General features: G+C 42.7%; 1 protein-coding gene across 2 annotated transcripts in view; it reads left to right on the top strand.

Annotated features, from left to right (window-relative positions):
• Window positions 1-21,210, top strand: part of Cnksr3 (CNKSR family member 3) — an 87,287-nt gene that overhangs the window by 51,435 nt on the left and 14,642 nt on the right. For both annotated transcript variants that reach the window (XM_026393804.2, XM_077801757.1), the window contains exons 2-7: window positions 2,026-2,189; window positions 10,197-10,399; window positions 10,885-10,972; window positions 15,779-15,820; window positions 18,356-18,475; window positions 20,305-20,364. In XM_026393804.2, the coding sequence (XP_026249589.1) occupies window positions 2,026-2,189; window positions 10,197-10,399; window positions 10,885-10,972; window positions 15,779-15,820; window positions 18,356-18,475; window positions 20,305-20,364 (677 nt within the window). The remainder of the gene's footprint in view (window positions 1-2,025; window positions 2,190-10,196; window positions 10,400-10,884; window positions 10,973-15,778; window positions 15,821-18,355; window positions 18,476-20,304; window positions 20,365-21,210) is intronic.

Consider the following 21,210-nt stretch of genomic DNA (forward strand, 5'->3'; position numbering starts at 1 on the left):
TATCATTCTCAGCCTCTGGGCTTTCCTGCCCCACTGATCGCTTGACTCACAGGCCAGAGGCCACGAGGCTCAAGGCAGTTGGAGAGGGTTTGTATCAGCGTGTCCAAGCTCACTTGCGGGGACAGAGACCCTCTGCTAGACAGATGTCAATTTGGAGAGGATGAGTTTGTTACTATAAAATTAAATCGTTCCTTTCCTATTTCTATATTTGATAGCAAGAAATGGTTATCACAAAACTCTTCTTCATATATATATATATATATATATATATATATATATACATATGCATATACATATACATATATCTCATCAGGAGGCAAATGGTGAGAGTTTGTGGGGCCGAGATGTAGTTTATCACCACACATCATCTGATTTTAATTCATGGACTTTAGTGTGACCAAAAGAAAGTGCTGGACCTCCTGTCTACTTTTTCCAATCCAGAGGAATATCCACATGACACAGTTTTTGAGAAGGTTAAATGTGTGTGTGTGTGTGTGTGTGTGTGTGTGTGTGCATGGTGTGTGCATGTTCGTGCAGGGTGGAGGGTCAGCAGCATTCCGCATGCTTTGTTTAAAATTGAGTCTTCAGGGCTGGGGATGTGGCTCAAGCGGTAGCGTGCTCGCCTGGCGTGCGTGTGGCCCGGGTTCGATTCTCAGCACCACATACCAACAAAGATGTTGTGTCCGCCAAGAACTAAAAAATAAATATTAAAAATTCTCTCTCTCTCTCTCTCTCTCTCTCTCTCTCTCCTCTCTCACTCTCTCTTTAAAAAAAAAATAAAATAAAATTGAGTCTTCATTCTTTGTCTTGTAATTGAATTTATATAAATCTAGTCAAAAGCGACTTTTATCATCAGCTTTGAAAAGATTGACTGACTCAGGGAAAGATTTTATTCCATTAAAACCATTATCCAGTTGACCAGAGAGTTCTTTGTGCAGGAAGGAAGATTCCCAAGTCCTGTCTGGCTTACGCATTTCAGACACTAACAGAACTATCTGACCTGGAGAAGCTGCCCCAAGCTAATCCACTTCCCGTTGCTTTCTCTGAACCGCTGCTGGCTCCGCCCCCTTCAGGTTTGTGCTCATCAGAACTTCCGTTGAAGGGGCCAGAAACTTATCACAGACGTGCTTCAGCTAGAAGGGGAATGCCTTTCAACTGAAGGAGAAAATCCTAGGAGTGGAAGAGTCTGTAGGAAGGTCGGATCCAGGGATTATAGGTTATTATCAGAGCATTGTTTCCCCCTCTCAAAAGGATGTATTCTCAGAAAACTGATCACTTAGTTGTACCCGCTGACTAACAGCTGGAAAGGAAGAAAGAGCTGCTGTCTTGTAGCCATGGGCCAAATGTCAAGGAGTTCTGCTTGAGTCACATGACCATTCCTGCAGCTGTGACTGGCTGGTGCCTGGCCACAGCTGGAAAGGAAGAAAGAGCCTGCTGTCTTGGATCCATGTGCCAAATGGTGGAGGTGCCAAAAGGGAGGTTTTGATTGGTTCTGCTTGAGTCACATGACCATTCCTGCAGCTGTGACTGGCTGGTGCCTGGCCACATGCCAACCACTGTGGCAAAGTATTTTTTCCCAGTGCTGGGGGTTGAACACAGGGCCTTCCTTACATATGCTAGGCAAGTGCTCTATCACTGAGGCACATCTCCAGCCCAGCAAAGCATCTTGATTGGCAAGCCCACTGGGAGAGGCATGGTGTCCCCAAAGGAAAGATTGCTTAGCAAACAGATAACCTACATCTGGTATAGATAACTAGTGTTTCAAGTCAGCAGGGATTTAGTGTTTCCACCTTTAGTTTATAGGGAATGGGAAGGTAGCTACCATATAACTGTGCTTGATCCACTTTAGAATTTTGCACTGTGCATTTCAAACCTGTTTAAGATGAGAAGATGTCACGTGAAGGATGCCCATCAGGTGGAATATACATTTAGAGATAAATGATTGCTGAGATGGATGTACATGTGAGCCATTTGGGGAAGTAAAGGAATGAAATGATGATAATGGATTTTTCTTTTTTTTGGTAGGGTTAGATGACTGCCTGCAGCCGTATGTCCACAAGTTTGAGCGGGAGAAGATAGATGGGGAGCAGCTGCTGCGGATTTCCCATCAGGATCTTGAAGAGCTGGGGGTCACACGAATCGGACACCAGGAGCTGGTATTGGAGGCGGTGGACCTTCTCTGTGCACTGGTTAGTTCAGGAGGAGGTGATCTGTACTGCAATGATTTCCTTTAGAGCCTTATTCTGTCTGATCCTCATCATGATCTAGCACATCATTGTTTTCTTAGTGATCCATGAAGCATGAATTGAAGATACTATGAGAAGGAAAGAAAAATATCATTTTCTAGAATGAGGGCTAGAAAATTATGGCCTGTGAGTTAAATCTGGTCCACTGTCTATTCTTCTTTTGGGGAGAGGGTGCGGGGGATTGAACTCAGGGGCACTTGACTACTGAGCCACATCCCCAGCCCAGTTTTGTGTTTTATTTAGAGATAGGGTCTCACTGAGTTGCTCAGTGCTTCGCCTTTGCTGAGGCTGGGTTTGAAGTTGCGATTCTCCTGCCTCAGCCTCCTGAGCTGCTGGGATTACAGGTGTGCACCACCAGTGACAGGCCCACTGTCTGTTTTTGTAAATAAAATTTTGTTGGAACACAGCTGTGTTCATTCACTCCTGTGTTGTCTGAGGCTGCTTTTTTGCTGCAGCAGCGGGGTTCAGCAGTTGTAACAGGAACTGTGTGGTCCTCCAAAGCCTGAGATATTTACTCTTTTGCCCTTTACAGAAGAAAGTTGCCTTTTATGGAAAATGTCTGTATGTGTTTTATTTTCTTATCTTTTGTAAAGACTAAAAGGATGGATCCAATCTTGACTGCAAATATCATCTTCTAAATTGAAATGAGAAATGTCCCAATTTTCATGTCTGCTTTTGTGACTATTGAAAACATATTCAGTTTCACAGATATTTGTGCTGTTTGAATGAATTGCTGTTTGTGTTTGAAATAATCAACCCAGGAAATGGCAGCTAGATGGGAAAACGGTGAACTTCACTGCATATTAGAGATGCTTAACTCTGGCTGTATGTGAGTGGGTGTCGTCCTGCTGGGCCCAGGTGCTGGCATTACACCGTGTAGTGGCTGCGTGCTCAGCTCCTTTAGGTGTGGGCCGAAAACACCTGTCAGAGCACTTTGTTTACAAACTGGCTGGTATGGGTGGGATTCAAGTCCATCTGCCTTGGTGCCATGTTAAAGATGCCGTTTACTTAACTGTTAGGATTTAGACGCGCTTGTCGGCATTCAAGCTGGGTTAGTAATGCTCTGAACCCGAGCCAGAGGTATATACAATTACATCACCCAGAATGTGGGAAAGAATGTGCTCGGGATGGGTTTGCCATCGCTGGTCTGCGTTCCGTCGATTATACAACACTTGCCCCATTGTGCATATTCTTCTTCTTAAAATGGACAGAGCCATGTCTTCTGCACTGGGATGCGATGCTCTTGTTTGGGAGAGTAATGGGGAAATTATTTGTGGTTGATAAATGAGCTGCCACCAGGGAGACACCGAGGCCAAGTGGCCTGAGCATTGGCCGGGGAAGCAGGATTTTTGCATTCTAATCCTGGCTGGGCTCTGGAGATTCCTCCCTCTGTGGCCTCTGGGGAGTCTGTTTTCCCCATCTGTACAGTAACTCACCTTAGATGGGGCTGTGCACTTACGGGTCAGGGTTTTGCACGGCTGAGGACATGCCTAAGCATCCTGTTTATTATTCAGACTGTCTGGTTTTCACAGTCCAACATGTTTGAATTTACTTTTATTATACTTTCTGGGAACATGGCTTTTCGGTCTTTTCTGCTAGGTGATCTGTGAATTTGAATTGTCTCCTTCACTTTGCAGTAATACTTTGAGGGCAAGTCAATTACTTTGAAATCTACTGTCTCCGAGGAGAAGGGGGTGGACCAGAGGCGCATTGTGTATATCCAGCGGGAGGATAAACAGCAGTTGCCTCTGGGCTCTCTCTTTGCTCTTTCCTCTTCCCTGCCTCTTAAAACATTAGAGTAAAATGAACAAAGCTGGGCAAGTGCCAGAACCCAAAGCTGTGTTTTATCTCCTACAATTTCCTTCTAATTTCCTCTGTAGACCGGGCTTTGACCTCAGACTCATTCTGGACCTGCTCTGTGCAGTGGAGCCCCAGACTACGCTGGGCAGGAGGGTCCCTTGGGGGTTTGCAAATGAGCTGCGGAGAGTTTCCGAAGCATTTTAGTAAAATATCTCTAGTCTTCCTAGCATCATTTAAAATATTCTTATCATAACGCTATCTGTTTAATTCACTATCATATAAATCTTTGGATGCACAAATTGGTAATAGCTTTTTGCCCTGCATATTCATGTCCTGGGCAGTTGATGGGTAACCGTGATTGGCTCTGATGTTATGAAAGAGGTTTCTGTATAAACTCAGTTCAGTGGATGTTGATTTTATGATAGACAGGAAATGAATAGAATTAGAAGTAAGGAAGGAGGGAGGAAATAACAAAATCGCTGGAAAGTTTTGGAGCAAAGAGAGGAGTAGATAGAATGGATAGGGGTTGAAAATAAGGAAGAGCTATTGGTTAATTCCCCCAAACTGGCTCACAGTAACTCACGGTTGGTTGGTCTTGTTTGAGAGCAAGGGGAGAAACTGCCTTTTGTGAACAGTGACCTGGGTAGCAGGAGTGGCTTAGGAGAGTGACTTGCATTACAAGATGGAGTAGGATCACCTGCCAGGATTGAGCTCAGAATCTGGGCCCATTGTTTTTCCTGTTGTATGGGGCAAAGGGTAACTGGTACACACTGTAGAGCTGCTCTTTCCAGAACATAGCTATTACCACATGTGACTATTTAAGTGGAAATGACTTAAAATGATCTAAAAGTCAGCCCCTCAGCCACACGAGGAGCTACGCTGCCCATGCTCAGTAGGTGTGTGGCTCTGGGCTACCATATTGGATAGTGCTGATGAAGACCGTTGTCATCCTTGTAGAAAGTTCTGTTGGACAGCACAGGTCAAGAATCTGTGGTAGATACTAAGAAAGTACAGTGGGGTCCTGTGTTCTTTGTCAGATCAGTGAAGCCCTAGTTTCCTAAGACAGGGCAAGGGCCGCTGTCCTTTTAAGGTTGAAGTAGGCTGAGTAGTCAACAAAGTTGGAATGAATGCATGTGTTCAGCGACACTGCCTACATTCATGGTTCAGTGAAACACCTGTACTGAATCTACCTGTGTAGCATGCTGATGTGCAGCCGCACCCCCGAGATAATTCATTATTCATCATTTACCATGGAAAATCTGTGGGAAGTTTCTCTCTTTCTCCTTTAATGCGCAATATCAGGCAGAAGAGGACTCTTTGTCATCAAGTTGCATTGAACTTGATCTTGCTTAGGAGCTTATCAAATACCCTTAGGAAAACCATCAAGTATATTCTTAGTTCATTAGCTCAAGTCAATAAGATGGCTTTGATTGTGCCTCTGACATGCCTTTAGATCACGAACAGAGGTTGTAGAAATGGGAAAAGAAGGAGGAGGAGAAGTTGTGTTGTTTGTCCTTGGCTAAAATGTGGGTAATTTGAAGGCTCCAGAAGACTGAGAATTTGGCCTCTTTCCTTTTCTCTTGGCTGGTGTGTGGTTTCCCAGCCAGATCTGGAAATGTTTGCTGATGGCCAGACCTTAAGGAAATGGAGTGAGATGGCAGTGGGTGTACTTTAGCATGTGTGTAATTTTGGGGGGACTCATTTTGGTGCTTAATTTGTTTTGTCTCCTCCTTCCTCTTCCTATTCTTTTTTTCCTTATATTTACATTTTTAGTTGTAGTTGGACACAATACCTTTATTTTATTTATTTATTTTTATGTGGTGCTGAGGATCCAACCCAGCGCCTTGCGTGTACTAGGCGAGCGCTCTGCCGCTGAGCCGCCACCCAGCCCGTCTCTTTCTCTTCTTCATGGAACCCAGGGCCTCTTGCGTGCTAAGCATCTCTACCACTGAGCTCTAGTCCACCATGGTTCACAACTTCTGGATGCCTCATATTACAGCAATTTCAGACGGAGACAGGTTTTAGGGAAGAGACCCATGAAAATGATCAAATCTAGTCTGAGAAGTTCTTCATTTTTTCAGTTTTTACTGTGGGGTACTGCAGTCGATGATCCCTCCTTGCTTAGGTTCTCCAGCAGAGGTCCTTTCCAGCCAATATAATGAGTCTCTTGTTCTCCCCTAATTGTGGAATGAGGTCGAAGGGAGCAAACTTCCCCCCATCCTTTCTCCTTTTAAAAATCATACTCAATTTTAGCTGCATCTCTCCATCTCTTTCCAGTTCCATGATTTGTTTTGTAAAACAAACAAACAAACCAAAAACCAGAGCAAATGGAGTAGAAAATGGAAAGAACTGGCTGCAAGAAGCTACCCTCCCCCTTTATTTTAACAGTGACAAGATGGAGATTTTAAATAATAGTAAATGTGCCTAATCCTTTTGGAGTTCTAGAGGTCAATGTGTGCGGGAATAAAGCTCCACGTAATTGGGGTGACACTGCTGTGGACAGCCAACCTGGCTGCTCTCTGTCAACACTGTTGATGGGAGCAGGCTGAGTGATTGAACCAGGGGACGTGTCCCTCCCATCCTCTTCACAGGTCCTTCAAAACAAGCTGTGTCATGTGGGCTTTTAATCCATTCTATTGTGAGTCTTCGATTGTTGGAATTTCAAAAGCCACCATGAAAGTACTTCTTTTTGTTTTTGTCTTCTCCATTGAAGAGAAATATTATATTTTAGTCTCTAGAGAAAAAAATAAAAAAAAAACACAGTGATGGGGGAAAGTGAGTGAATCTAAGATTTCAATAGGACATTGCTTTTAATGCAGAGCACATTTATATTTGGAAATTTGCATCTTGAAGTCTGCAAAAGATGGCTTGTAGTTCATTTATGCTTCCAAAATTTCTATCTAATTTTTAAACATTTTAGTAGTAAACAACAAATTTAAATGTCCAATAAAATCTATTTAAAGTCAGACTTTTCCTCAAATCCATAGCCTTTTGTTAACTTACCATTGTTCTTGCTGGGGGCGGGAAGCTCTCGAAAATCTCTGAATGCATTTATGTGTTATGCATCTTGATGCTGACTTGCCTTCTCTGGCCCTGTTGGCTGGATGGAAGGTGGAGCGTGTCAGCATAGAATTTTGGCCAGTTAAGCAGCTTGATTGTTTGTTCCACCTGGGATCACTGGCTAATTTTCTTGTTCTTGTCTAATGTTCGACCTACTTCTAACTTCACACCTGACCCTTTCTTGGGCAGATGTGTGCAACATCTGGATGAATCCACAGTAGACAGATAGAAAGTCTGTGCCTGGATTCAGATTGTCCAGGCAAGAATCCCAGCCCTACCACTGATGAGTTCTGTAACTTTGGAAAATTTATTGTTTTTGGTGCCTCAATTTCCTCACCTGTAAAATAAAAAACAAAGGTTGAGCATCCCTGATCTGAAAACCTGAAATCTGAAATGTTCCACAAGCTGCAACATTTTATTTATTTATTATAAATTTATTTATTTATTTTAATTAGGTATATAAGACAGCAGAATGTGTTTTGACTTATTGCACACAATTGAAACACAACTTTTCATTTCTCTGATTGTACATGATGTAGCATCGCACATACATGTACATAGGGTAATCATGTCCATCACATTCCACTGTCTTTCCTGCCCCTTTCATCCCCTGCCCAATCAAAGTTCCTCCTCCCCCCACCCCCAATTATGGATCAGCATCCACTTATCAGAGAGAACATTTGGCCTTTGGTTTTTTGGATTGGCTAACTTCACTTAGTATTATCTTATCCAGCTCCATCCATTTACCAGCAAATGCCATAATTTTATTCTCTTTTAATGTGAGTAATATTCCATTGTGTTTGTATACCACAGTTTCTTTACCCATTCATTTATTGAAGGGCATCTAGGTTGCTTCCATAGTTTAGCTACTGTTAATTGAGCTGCTGTAAACATTGATGCAGCTGCATTAACGTAGATGCTGATTTTATGTCCTTTGGCTATAGACTGAGGAGTACAATAGACGGGTCACATGGTGGTTTCATTTCAAGTTTTCTAAGGTGGAACAAACTATCAAAAACTTGCTTTCCAGAATGATTGCACCAGTTTGCAGTCCCATCAGCAATGTATAAGTATGCCTTTTCCCCCACATCCTCTCCAACACTTACTGTTGTTTGTATTCTTGACTGTGACCCAGGACATGATGGCAGCTTTAACAATGCGTATAAGTTGTATATGAAGCATGAATGAATTTTGTGTTTGGACTTGGATCCCAAGATAGGTCATGCATATACAAATATCCCCCGCCCCCAAACAAAACAAAACAAAACAAAAAAACAGATCCTAAAGATTTCTGGTTCCAGCATTTTATATAAAGATACTCAACTGCCATTCTGATAGCGTGAGATGAAATCTTAGAGTGGTTTTGATTTTCATTTCTCTAATTACTAGAGATGTTGAACATTTTTTTTTCATATATTTGTTGATTGATCGTCTATCTTCTTCTGAGATGTGTCTGTTCAGCTCCTTAGCTCATTTATTGATTGGGTTATTTGTTTTTTTGGTGTTAAGTTTTTTGAGTTCTTTATCTATCCTGGAGATTAGTGCTCTGTCTGACAAGCATGTGGCAAAAATTTGCTCCCAAAATGTAGGCTCTTTCTTCACCTCATTGATTGTTTCTTTTGCTAAGAAGAAGCTTTTTAGTTTGAATCCATCCCATTTCTTGATTCTCGATTTTATTTCTTTGCTTTAGGAGTCTTGTTAAGGAAGTCAGGGCCTAATCTGACGTGATAAAAGATTTGGGCCTCCTTTTTCCTTTATTAGGAAGCTGTAACATTTTTGAGGGCCAACATAATGCCACAAGTGAAAAATTCCACAGCTGCTGTCATGTGCTGGGCCATAATCAAGAAGCAGGCTCATTAAATGGAGTGTGTGGAAGTACCTTTAGCAATGCGTATAAGTTGTATATGAAACATGAATGAATTTATGTTTGGACTTGGATCCCAAGATAGGTCATGCATATACAAATATTCCACCATCACCCCCCCAAACAAACACACAAACAAACAAACAAACCAGATCCTGAGCATTTCTGGTTCCCAGCATTTTGTATAAGGGACACTCAAGTGAAAATAACATTGCCACCGTCATAGGCCGTTTCCCTGAGATAATGCAAATCAAACACTTAGCACCTGGCATAGAGTAAGTGCTCAGTATGTTGTCCCCAGTGTTTAAATAGTACCAAGTTCTTGGTTGGGGGGTGCCATCAAGAGAGTATAATGTAACCCCAGAAATACCTTCCATTTTTGTTAAAACCATAAACATCAATTTAGGATATGTATGTGCAATGGAATACAGAAATATACACTGTCCCCTCCAAAGTCATTTCCCATTTATGTGCTATTTCCTAGGATTTGGTTCTTTATCTGAAAGGGAGCCTAGGACAATATTGTCACATGAAATTGAAGTTTAAATTACCCAAAAAAAGTCAAACCTTGTTCAAAAAGAACATAGGTTAGAAGTTCTGGAGAGAGACAGTAGATAGGTTCCAGGTGAAGTGACCCTTGATGTGGCTGTTTTGTGAGTCTTGACTGATGGCGATCCATCCACTCCAGGGCTACAGTGTTGCTTGCTGGGCTGGAAACAGTAGTCAGCCATGCACAGACCCCTGCTCCCCACCTGGAGCAGGCCTGGCATCCCATTCAAGGAGGACACACAGACCCAGTGGTGCAGATGGGGGGGACAGAAGTGGGTGGTGTGTCCCTCTGGAACATTCAGCGATGTTGGGAGGCATTTTTTTTGTTGTTGTTGTCATACTGGGGAGGGGATGCATCTGACATCTAATAGGGAGAGGCCAGGGGTGCTGCTGAACATCTGGCAGTGCCCAGGCACTTCGCCACCACAGCCAAGAATTGTGCAGCCCCACATCAGCGAAACATGAAGAACCAAGTCCTGTGGCAGAGCAGGCTGTGGGTGGAGCAGAGATGCCAGTGTGGGTGGGACTGGGTGAGTTTGGCCGTGGGTAGATGGTGTGGGATTCTGGGCTGGCTGTAAAAATCATTCTAGTCGCTCAGGGGGCTCTTGAGTTATTGTGAGAGTCTGGACATTGCTGATCATTTTGCATTTTTTCCCTTTGATTTTTATTTCCCATAGAATTATGGCCTTGAAACTGATAATATGAAGAACTTGGTTCTGAAGCTGCGGGCATCTTCCCACAATTTACAGAATTACATAAGTAGCCGGCGGAAAAGTCCAGCTTATGACGGGAGCACGTCGCATAAGCCCCACAACGAGTTCCTGACGTCTGTGGTGGAGCTCATAGGAGCTGCCAAGGCCCTGCTAGCCTGGCTGGACCGGTGAGTTGCGGAGGGTCTCAGGGGCACAGGAGGCTGTACTGGGTCTGAGGAAACTGGACCATCGTCCCTCTCAAGTCCTTTCCCTGCAATGCGGGAATCTTAGATCAGCGTAGATCTTCGGGTTCCTGTGGAAGTTGCTTAGAAGGTTAAAAACAGGAACAAATTAACCTCAGCCTAGAAGAGAGGGCGACTTCGGCTCAAGGTTATGTTTTACCGGGTTAAACATTAATGATTGAGTGTTTGGTTGGTATGAAGGCTGTTAGTTCACTTGTGATGTGATGTTAACTTTCGTGGCTCACTTTTTGATGTGTCTTTATCCAGCCTTTCTCTCTCTCCCGTCCAGTTTCCTCTTGCACGTGTTCCTTGAGGAAACAGCAATGGGAAAGATGTCTTGTGTGGCTGTGCTTGCCAGCACAACATGCAGAATGCCTGTGGGTTCCTCTCAGCCCCATTTTGCTCTAAGCAGAATTTTTGTTACTTTCTAGGGCTCCGTTTACAGGGATCACTGATTTCTCAGTCACAAAGAACAAAATCATTCAGCTTTGCTTGGACCTGACCACGACCGTGCAGAAGGTGGGTAGTACACCATTGTCACTTTCCAAAAATGTCTTCTCCCTTTCTCTTCTTTTTCAGAAGAGATGTGTGATGGATGATGTATGCCTACATCCCTTCCCCCAAACATTTTTTTTCCCCCCATCAGAATCTGGGAGAGACAAAAAACTTAAAATGAAATGCATCGTGCAGACAGTTTCTGTGAAAAAATAATCAGTGACCTTTGGATCTGAGATGACCTTCTTTTATTTTAAAATGGTTGAACCCATAATAGACTTATTCTTCTACTCGAATGTTAGAGCTCTTACTTTTTTTTTTTTTTCAATTAAATTCTGGAGTTTCAATTAAATTCTTCACCGCAATCTTTGTTCTGAGCACTTTGCTGTATCTGCTGATTCTAACCTTTCATTCTGACTTCTGGTTGTTGGATTGACCAGTCAGGATAGACTAGGTTATGAGGCAGTAACAAACAGCCCTTAAACTTTAGCAGTTTATTCCTTGATTACTTGCTTCCAAATGGGTCAGCACAGAGATCTGCTGAGACTTTCCTCTCTTCAACACATAGACTGACAAGACAACCAGTATCTCATGCAGCTGGTCCTCATGGCAGAGAGATAGAGAACCTGGAGGTTCACATGTTCTGGTTTGGAAGGGACACATGTCAATTTCACTCTTGGCTCATCGTCCTGACCTAGTAAGGGCCCAAGAAGTTTTGTATCAGTCAGTCTGAAACTTATCTAGCTTATATGATCTTAACTTTTAAAAAAAATTATTTGAAAATGAGCACTTGAGCTAGCCACCTCCTATTATATACTTGGCATATAGTAGATACTTATTAATTATTTTTTAATTGAATCGAGGCTATAAAATATAAGGAAGTGTTTCCCCTACCCCATATCTTGCTTGGTTCTAAAATTCTGTGATTCAGTATTTGTTTCCACTACTTACTTGGCAAAAACTAAAGAAAATCCTCCCCTCAGTTCTGACCATGCCACCACAGAGATGCAATCTTGAAAAGACACATGCTTTGTACATTTCTGAAACAAGAAGAGTGAAATTTGGCTCTGCCTGTGGCAGGTGTTTGAGATCCCATCCTGAGCAGCCATTGAACTTTGTGTAGGCACTTTCGAGGCCAGGATGAGAAAGATGCTTGGAGCTACTAAGTGGCACTGTGTTTATGTGTTTTAAAGAAGCATAAAGTATTTTTGACGAAGGAGTCTGGCTGCGGGTGTGGTATATTAGTTACAGCAGCAGCCGAGGCCTGGCATGGGTTGTAGAAGGTGTTTTCCTATCCTACCTCCCTGGAGTGGTCTCTTTCCTTCCTGTTTTCTTCTCCTCCTAATATTCTGCCTCCTACTTTGATTTTTAACTTGAGTTTTCTTGTAATCAACTAAATGAAAGTGGAAGAGCTGAACATTGTGATTAGCAAATGGGTCAGTTTTGCGCACGGGTCACCGGTGAAGGGCCCTACCCCAGGTAGCTGACTCAGGCTGGCCCTGCCAGCGTGGGGACAGGTGTGGAAGTGCTGAAGTAGGTGGCAGAGGTGGTCGCGTTTGTCTTCACAGCATGAGTCTGCTTTGTCTGAGAGGGTCGATGTTGCTTTGCAGGTAGTGGGACAGTTCCTTCAGTCAATATTTATTTAGTACCCACTCTGTGTCTGCCCCTGGTCTAGGCACTGGGGTGCCAGAGGGAATAAACACCTGAAGAGGAAAGACAAAATTAAGTGCTAAATGAGGAAAATCATATACATATATACAGAGAGGCATATGTAATAATATATATATTATATTGGGGTGGGGGAGACATAGTGCCATGATGCTATGAAGAGCTGAGCAGGAAACACAGGACCGAGGGTAGAATGTGACCTGGGATGCTTGTGTGTGGTGCGACTCCCTGAGGAGCTGAGTCCTTGGACCAGGTACGTCCCGTGTCACCTGCAGGGAGGACTGACTGCTTCGCCTCAGGGGGCGCCCTTTCTGGTGTTTGTGGAGGTGTTGGCCCTTGTGAGCTGCTGATTTAGAAAGATCTCCCCATGGAAATCTCAGTGCACACACACATACACGCATGCATGCACACGCGCTCACACACACATACGCGCGCGTACACACACACACATGCACAGAGGAATCTGGGACAGTTACCTTGATAAGTGAGTTGGATGTCATTCCCAATGTGTGGCATCATGGCGGCCACACGATCAGCGGCTCCAGGGAACTGCCCACTCTCACTGCATCTTGACAGAGATCTGTGGACTCAGGGAGGAAACCCATCCTTTCCATGTGTTTGTTTTCCCCAGGGAATGGAGGATGAAGGGTGCTTCTCTTTCTAGTGTTGAAGAACAGGTTTTCCTTCTTGCCTCCTTTTGTGAAGAAAAAGGACATTTGCTTGTCCTTTTTCTCCTCCTGCATAACTTCCTTCTCTCCCTCCTCTTTCTTGCCACATTCTCTGCCTCCTTCCTTCCAATAATTTATCATCTGCTGATTGGGAGGATGAGCCCCTGCTTTTCTTCCCCTGCACGTTTCCTTAAAGGCTGTCTCAGCTGTGGTCCTGCCACAAGTCCAGGGGTCACTTCCCAGCCAGTCTCGAGGCAGTGGAAACCATGTGGGAAGAGATGTGGTTCCTATCCCCAGCCTGTCCTCCACGTGTGAAAACCGAATGGTGATGGTGAGCAAGATGAGTGGCAAGGGCAGGTGTCAGTGCCAGCCAGTCTGGAAGGAAATAGGGAAATGAAGAAGATTTGGGCTCAGGAAATGGGGAACGGAGTGAACAATGGCTGTGGAAGTGAAAGAGGAGTGGTCCACGGTTGAGCATGCCTTGTGTGTCGGGTGTCCACAGCTCTGTTGTCATCCTGGGTCACAGAGAAGGGAAACAGAGGCACAGGGAGGTTGCCCAAGGCTGCGCTGTTCCTGATAGGGTGTGGTGAGCAGCGCAGGCAGGAGCTGCCAGGCCCAGGTGAGTCTGTCATCCAGGTGACCAGGGACTGCCAGGGAGGAGCTCTGCCCACTGTCTGACTCACCAGGGTGACTCTTCAGTCCCTCTTTCTCCATTCCATAACCCCCGTGCCAAGCAGCCGGAAGTCAGGTCTGCAGCTGTTTCTTCCCAGCAGAAATGGGAGTGGGAAGCCACCTCACCCTGGAGGAAGTGACGCTGAGCCCTTTCCCATCTGACTTGAGTAGTGTGAGAGGCAAACTCACCCCTGTGGGCTCACACAAGGAGCCTGTGTTCTTGGTGGCTTAGAGCCATGTGGTCACATCACCACGTTGACTCTCGGTTCTGGTGCACGGAGAGGAGCTCTCCTTCTCAGGTTGACGGTCTCCCAAGGATGACAAGGCTTGTGTCGTTTTGCAATTTGGAATGAAGGATCAGAAATACAGATTGTTAGTTATATTTCTACCAAAGCTCCATGACTGTACTGTTCTTCTAAATCTGGTATTTATTAAATAACTCTGCCACTTAGACAGTAATAACAGGGTACACTGCAATGGTAGTGAATCGTCTAGTTCCATCAACTAAGAGCAGAAAAGCAGACATCTTTGATCTGTAGTTATTATATTTTACATAACTTGCTCCTGTAGCTGGGATTCACATCAGATTCACACATGCATTTTAGATTAAAAACATATGCAGTTCTAAAATTTCTTTCTTTTTTTTTTTTTTGGATTGTTTCCTCCTGGGTTGCTCTTTTCTGGAGTCTTTGTAAATTTGGGGTTCAGGAGAGTAGTTATTTTAGTTTCCTACCCTTTTCTCAGATAGAGAGCATTCTAAAACATTTTAAGGAGACAACAAAAGTCTGATTATTAAATCACAGGGTGGAAATTGGTAGCCATCCCCTCCACCAATGATAGTGAAAAAAGAAAAGATCTAAAAATGACATATTGATTTAAGTAGAAATCGTTGCCTGATGATTCCAACAGAGTTGGAACTCTTCAAGTACCTAAAATATTAGCATTGTCCTTACGGTTGTCCCCATTTGGGATTGTGCTTAATGGTGCTGGCAGTTCATCTTGCTTTCCTTCCACATGCACCCCGTGGAGGAGGTTGAAATCCTCTGCTGTGGACAGTTCTAGAAGGTTAACTGTACAAGTTGAAAGTTTCGCATTGGCAGTTTTTCTTTAGTGGCTTCTGCACAGGACAATGGCGATTCCCATGATCAGCTGGCCCTGTTGGTACAGCATCCAGAGCCTTTTGTTCTCAAGCTGGGTAAATAATGCTTTGCATTCCCGCCCTTCATTGAATGTCATCAGTAGCATACCTCAACACCACTTTTTTGGCGGTGTGTTAATGAATGTTTTGTTAAACCTTTTTTCATCTACCAAGGACTGAAATATCTGATTGAATCTCAGTGGTGCTTAAAATAAACTTTTGTGGCTGAGTTTACTCAAGCCCTCGTTTGAAAACTATTCCTACAGGCAGGCTCAGAGCTGAAGACTGCTGGCTTGTTGGCCCCCTTGTTCACGAGCCTGGGGGTGACTTTGGGAGCCACCGTCAAGTTTCTTGGTCTTTGACTTCCGACTCGCTGTTCTCTGACAGGCTGGAGAGCAGGTGGAGTTCAGCTGGGGGGTTTTGTAGGTTTTCAAGTGAAGAACTTGGTCAGATGGAGCTTAGATTGTAAGCTCTTGTGGACAGGGAAGAATGGGGTCCCAGGGAAGAGCGGCGTCAGCTCCGTTCTTGCTGTGCCCCTCTGTCCTGTCGAGGTGAGGGAGTGCTGCTCAGGGGGTGTGTCAGGTCCTCCTGGGCCCCAGGAAAAATCCAAAGAGCTGAACTGTAGTTATTTGGAAGTTTTCTATTCTTATGTTTAGTTTTCATTTTCTTCTTCCCTTTCTTTAGGATTGCCTTGTGGCAGAAATGGAGGATAGAGTTTTAACTGTAGTAAGTATACTTTCTAAAAGTTCTTTTTAAAGTTCCTTTTCTGAAGGCACTGGGAACCACATCGATTCAAATAAAGGTGCTGGGGCTACTTACCTCACGATATACTTGGACATATTGGCTTTGGGGTTATGAATCTATTCCTCTACGAATTTAGGGGAAGAGTAAAGTTACTTAGCAAGAACAATGATTGTCAGAATCTCTGTGCTTGGATTAACTGTATTGAGGGGGAGAGTTTCTGTTTTTGTTTTATTTTATATTTCTTTCTTCTGAACAGTTCATCGGGGTACAGCTTATACATACAATGCTAGCTTAGACTGGTAGTAATGGTTAAACTGAGGTGCAGATTTCACATGAGGATCGTTTTGATTAAAAAAAAAATTCTTGGCAAAAACTTGATCATGGGAGCTGGGGGTGTACCATGACTGTTTAAAGAGAATTTTGAAACTATTCCTCATCACTTCCTCCTTTTGACATAAGCCAGCCTGTGTTCTTTTGATAAGGCCTTCCTCCTACTGATGTTGAGGAATTTAGCAATTAAACTGCTATAAATATATTTTCCATAAATAGGGAGGCCAAATAAATTGGAGGAATGTAAAAAAGTGTCACTCCTTGGATTCTCCCCCTTGGAAAGAAAAGCCTCTCTTTGGAATTTCCTGATTCCACTGGTTATTTAGCTTTGAAAGGTTAGATGAAGCTGATTGGAGGGACTACTGCATGTAACCACTGTGACTTCTGCCCAGGCAGATCCCAGTGGCCATGCTCCCTGGGTAAAACTTCAGAGTTTTTCCCTGTCAGTGTTTGGCATTCAGAAAAAGCCAGTGATCGCTATAGAGACTGCAGACCTAATGCAAAACACAAACCTACAAGACTTCTAGGAGATGTCATAGGAGAAAATCTTGGTGACATTCAGTTTGGTGCTGAGTTTCTAGACAGAAAATCGAGCACAGTCCACGAAAGAAAAATGGATGATGTAGACTCCATTAAAATTAAAAACTCTTCTCTGTGAAATACACTATTAAGAGAAATGAAATGACAAACCACAGAAAGCACAGACTGGGAGAAATATTTTCAAAACACGTATCAGATAAAGGACTTCTATCTAAAATATGCAAAGAAGATTTTAAACTCAATCACAAGAAAACAACCCAATTAAAAAGTGAACAAAAGACCAGAATAACACCTTATCAAATGGCAAATAAGCTCATGAGAAGTGTTCAACATCATTTTAAATTAGGGAATTGGAACTTAAACAATGAGATACCACTACACACCTGGTAGAGTAGCCAGAATTCAAAACACTGATAACATCGAATGCTGGTGAGCATGCGGGGCAACAGGCGTTCTCCCTTACTGCTGATGAACTGCAAAATGGTACAGCCAGTTTGGAGGACAACTTGGAAGTCTCTTAACCAACACTAAACGTATTGTAACCACATAATCCACCAGTTGTGCTCATAGTTATTTACCCAAAGGAATCAAAACTTGAGTGCACAAAATTCTGTATTATTTTGCACACAATATTTATAGCAGTTTCATTTGTAAGTGCCAAAAAGTGAAAACAACCAAGATGTCCCTTTATAGGTAAACAGATAAACAGATATGATACATCCATAAAATAGAATATTATTCATCAACAACAAGAAACAAACTGTCAAGTCATGAAAAAATATGGAGAAATTTCAGGGCATGTTGTTAATTGAAATAAGCTAATCTGAAACGGCTGTGTACTATATAATTCCAATTGTTTGACAAACTGGGAAAAGCAAAACTGATGACATTAAAAAGATCAATGGTTGCCTGGAGTTCTTGGTGAGGAAGAGGGAATGAATAATTCGATCAACCACAAGGGATATTTAGAGCAATGAAATTATTCTGCAGGTACTGAGTAGTGATGGATACACAGCACAATCAAAACCCATAGATTGTGTAACATGAAGAATGCTAACATTCAATGTGCACTTTATAATAATGTTTCAATATTGGTTCAGTTATAGCAAATGTTCCACACCAGCGCAAGATATTAATAATAGGGGAAGCTGGAGAAAAGGGGAACAGATAGAAGCTCAGAGTACTGGTTCAGTTTTTCTGTAAACCTAAAGCTACTTTAAAAAGTAAAGTCTATTTTTTAAAAATTGTTTCAGGTCAGGCTAAAACAACAACAACAACAACAACACTTTTTTTTAACCTTGTCAGTATTTGGTGTTCAGAAAATATGAGTGGGCTGTGGTAACCCATTAAGGTGACTGGGAATAGATGCGTCCCCTTAAATGAGAAAAGAGGGTTTCTTCCTGCATGTACTCTCCAGTGGTTGTAAAGGTGTTGTGGTTATAAAGTCGCGCTTTTTAAACAGAGCTGAAGTAGTGGCACCACCCCCACAGATTGCAAATATGGAGTCCAAATGCCATGTGTTCATTGAGCAGAATGATTGCTCAGCAGAGCTAGGGATGATAGGCGGATGCATTGCTTGAACAACCAGCTTGAGATTAACATGGTTAACCTTTGAACTCTCCTGACTATTGGCCTCTCCAATTCTAGGTCAAGGTTTTAAATGGCATCTGTGACAAAACAATCCGATCTACCACCGATCCTGTTATGAGCCAATGTGCATGCCTGGAAGAAGTTCACTTACCAAACATCAAACCCGGGGAAGGCCTGGTAAGGACTTGTTTATTTTCAAGTAATGCACACCAACTTTTACCATAGTTTTTTTTTTTTTTGTTGTTGTTGTTTTTATTTTTTTGTCTCTTATTGTTTTCATTATCATTCTGAATAGTAGAATTACATTACAGTTATACAGTTAGGAATTTGATACATTAAATTTCGTTGACTTTTGTTTATCTTCAAAGTATAAAAAGAAATAGAATTTTAAAACTTTACACTCCTAACTTAATGGTTTTATTTTTAGGACTTAGCAATGCAAGGAAATATAAAACATTTATGCAAAGGAGAGATGGTCTCTGGGTACAAAAACAACATCTGTTCTGAAAGTGTCTATTAGCACTTAAGATGAATGTGAGAACAGGCTGGTTGGAGGAAATGAATCCTGAAAAAACCTTCAGAAATGTTTCATAAGACATGCATGAGCTGTGTAATAACAGGCCCTGAGAATGCATATTGCAGATTTCCTAGTCTGGAACACTCATCCCGTAGGATTAATACGCTGAACTTTGAGGGGAGCAACTGAGGCCCATTGATGAGCTTAGAGGCCTTGAGTCAGAGAGCACTCACAGGTCAGTTTCCTCTTAGGCTGTTGAAATGTGCCATTAGGTGACACATGCCAAGTGCCCGGTGCTGAGGGTGCAGAGCGTGTGCCTTCATGGAGGGCTGCAGCTGCCACTGCTGGTCTTGGTGGTGGTGCTGGTGAAGATGAGCGGAAGAGGAGGAAGAGGAGGAGCCGTGGGGGTGTAGGCAGTCCCTGCTCTTAGAGGGGAAAACAGAACTCATATCTACAAGCTGAAATTCTTAGTGGGTCAAAATACACGTACTGAGACTTGGCTTCAAAGTCAATGATGGATCATGGCATATTAAGTTTAAATAGGGAGGAATTCCTGGAGATAAGTTCATAGGTAATACTGAAACAGAAACATGCCCTGCAGAGATGGAGTGGCCATTTCAGATCATAATGTTACACAGGCAGGGTCCTGGGAAGGGAAGTGCTGTTGGGTAAGGGGAGAGCTCATGGACTCTGTAAAGAAACCAGAGGAGGGGGGAATACCCGAGGGCCTTAGTGTTTGATGAGGTTCTCTTTCCAGTAGGTGGCTGAGCAGAGCAAGTTCAGGGCCAAAATCATTTCTGCATTAGTACAGTGTAGACACGCCGGTGAGCAAATGCTTTTTGCCCTGTTTCCTGTTTTCCCTTCCCCCATCTTATAATAGTTTTAATAAAAAATATTTTATGCATGGTACGTCCTATTGACACGCCATTTCCTTCTGATTTTGCCTCCAGGCTCCTAGGAAGGAGCATAGCCTAGTCAGACTTCAGCTTCCCTTCAGACAGAGCCATGCCTACTACTAATGTGCTATCTGTGTTGTATTATTTAACAATCTTCATTCGTAAGCCCCAGTCGAAGTTACTGTGGGTTTGAATAAGTCACACTGCTGTTACCCTTGGTACCAATTGAACTGGATGTATTGTGTCCCTGGACAAAGAAGTAGTCAGGAAAGAACAGTCCTTGTTTGAAATGCCTCCCTGTTTGAGCAGGTCTGAGAAAATTCCTACATCATAAAGAGTCGGGACAATATTCTGTGTGCCAGGTACACAGATTGTCATATCAGAGAGATCTCACGGGTCTGATCTCTTTCACTTTTGATTTGTTTAGTTCTCCTTCACTGCCCTTTGGATTTTGTTTCATGGTGCTTCAGAAGACTTAAAAATGAGTATTGTTCTGTGGCGACTGTACCTGATTTGTAAGTTTATGTCCCTCTCTCTGCTCTTCTCTCTAAATATTGGAGTAACGGGTTAATAATGTATTTGTGAAACTCTAGGGCATGTACATCAAGTCAACCTATGATGGATTGCACGTGATTACTGGAACTACAGAAAATGTAAGTGCATCTCTTAAAGTTAAAAGCCATTGTGTGTTCAAACAAATTCCACACAGAGCTCTGTACTTCTCATTTAAATGTTTGCATGCTGCTATCTGCAGTGGGAGCTGGCGTGGGTGACTGTTTTGTTTATGTCTGTTGATAGAGGGCTGTACTCTTATCACCAGCTGCTGTCACTTTATTATTTAAATTGTCCTTTATTGCTCTTGTTCACACATCATGCCCAGTTTTTACCCCCAGTCTTGTGGTACCTTTCTTTTTGCACCGTGCCAGTGCTAAGCCATGAATACAAGAACAATGATCTCTTTGTTGTTATGAATCACTCTTATAAAGAACTGGGTTTGATGGCCATATGTGTAAAATGTAATTTTGGGGAGTTAAATGGAATTTTTATGTCTCCAAAGCAGCTATTTTAGGTTTTTTTTTTTTTTTTTGCACAACACAAATTCTTTTTACAGCGTTGTATTTCATAATATTTGTCATGATTCTGAAATTTAGTCGTCCCCCGCTCCCAGTCCTGTGAATGGAAAAAGCAGGTCTGTTTCAACTGTGAGAGAGACTTTATACACGACTCACTTCCTTCTGGAAATGCAGCTATATGTAGGGTTGTCTTTTTTTTTCTCTTCACTTTTCAGTTTATAAAAAGTAGCTATTCTTGCAACTTGTGGTGTGGCTGGCTTTTGAATGACACTGACATAAAGCTAAACACATGTGAGTAGCTTCTCTGGTATGTGTCAAAGAAATGGGAATTAATCTGTTTCATCAACCAAGACAAGAGGAGATCATTTCAAAGAGCAGCTATTTTTCTAATCTCTTTGGAAATGCATGTCCAATTTTGTGCTTTGG

The sequence above is a fragment of the Urocitellus parryii genome, chromosome 8 (genome assembly GCF_045843805.1).
Source record: "Urocitellus parryii isolate mUroPar1 chromosome 8, mUroPar1.hap1, whole genome shotgun sequence".
NCBI lineage: Eukaryota > Metazoa > Chordata > Mammalia > Rodentia > Sciuridae > Urocitellus > Urocitellus parryii.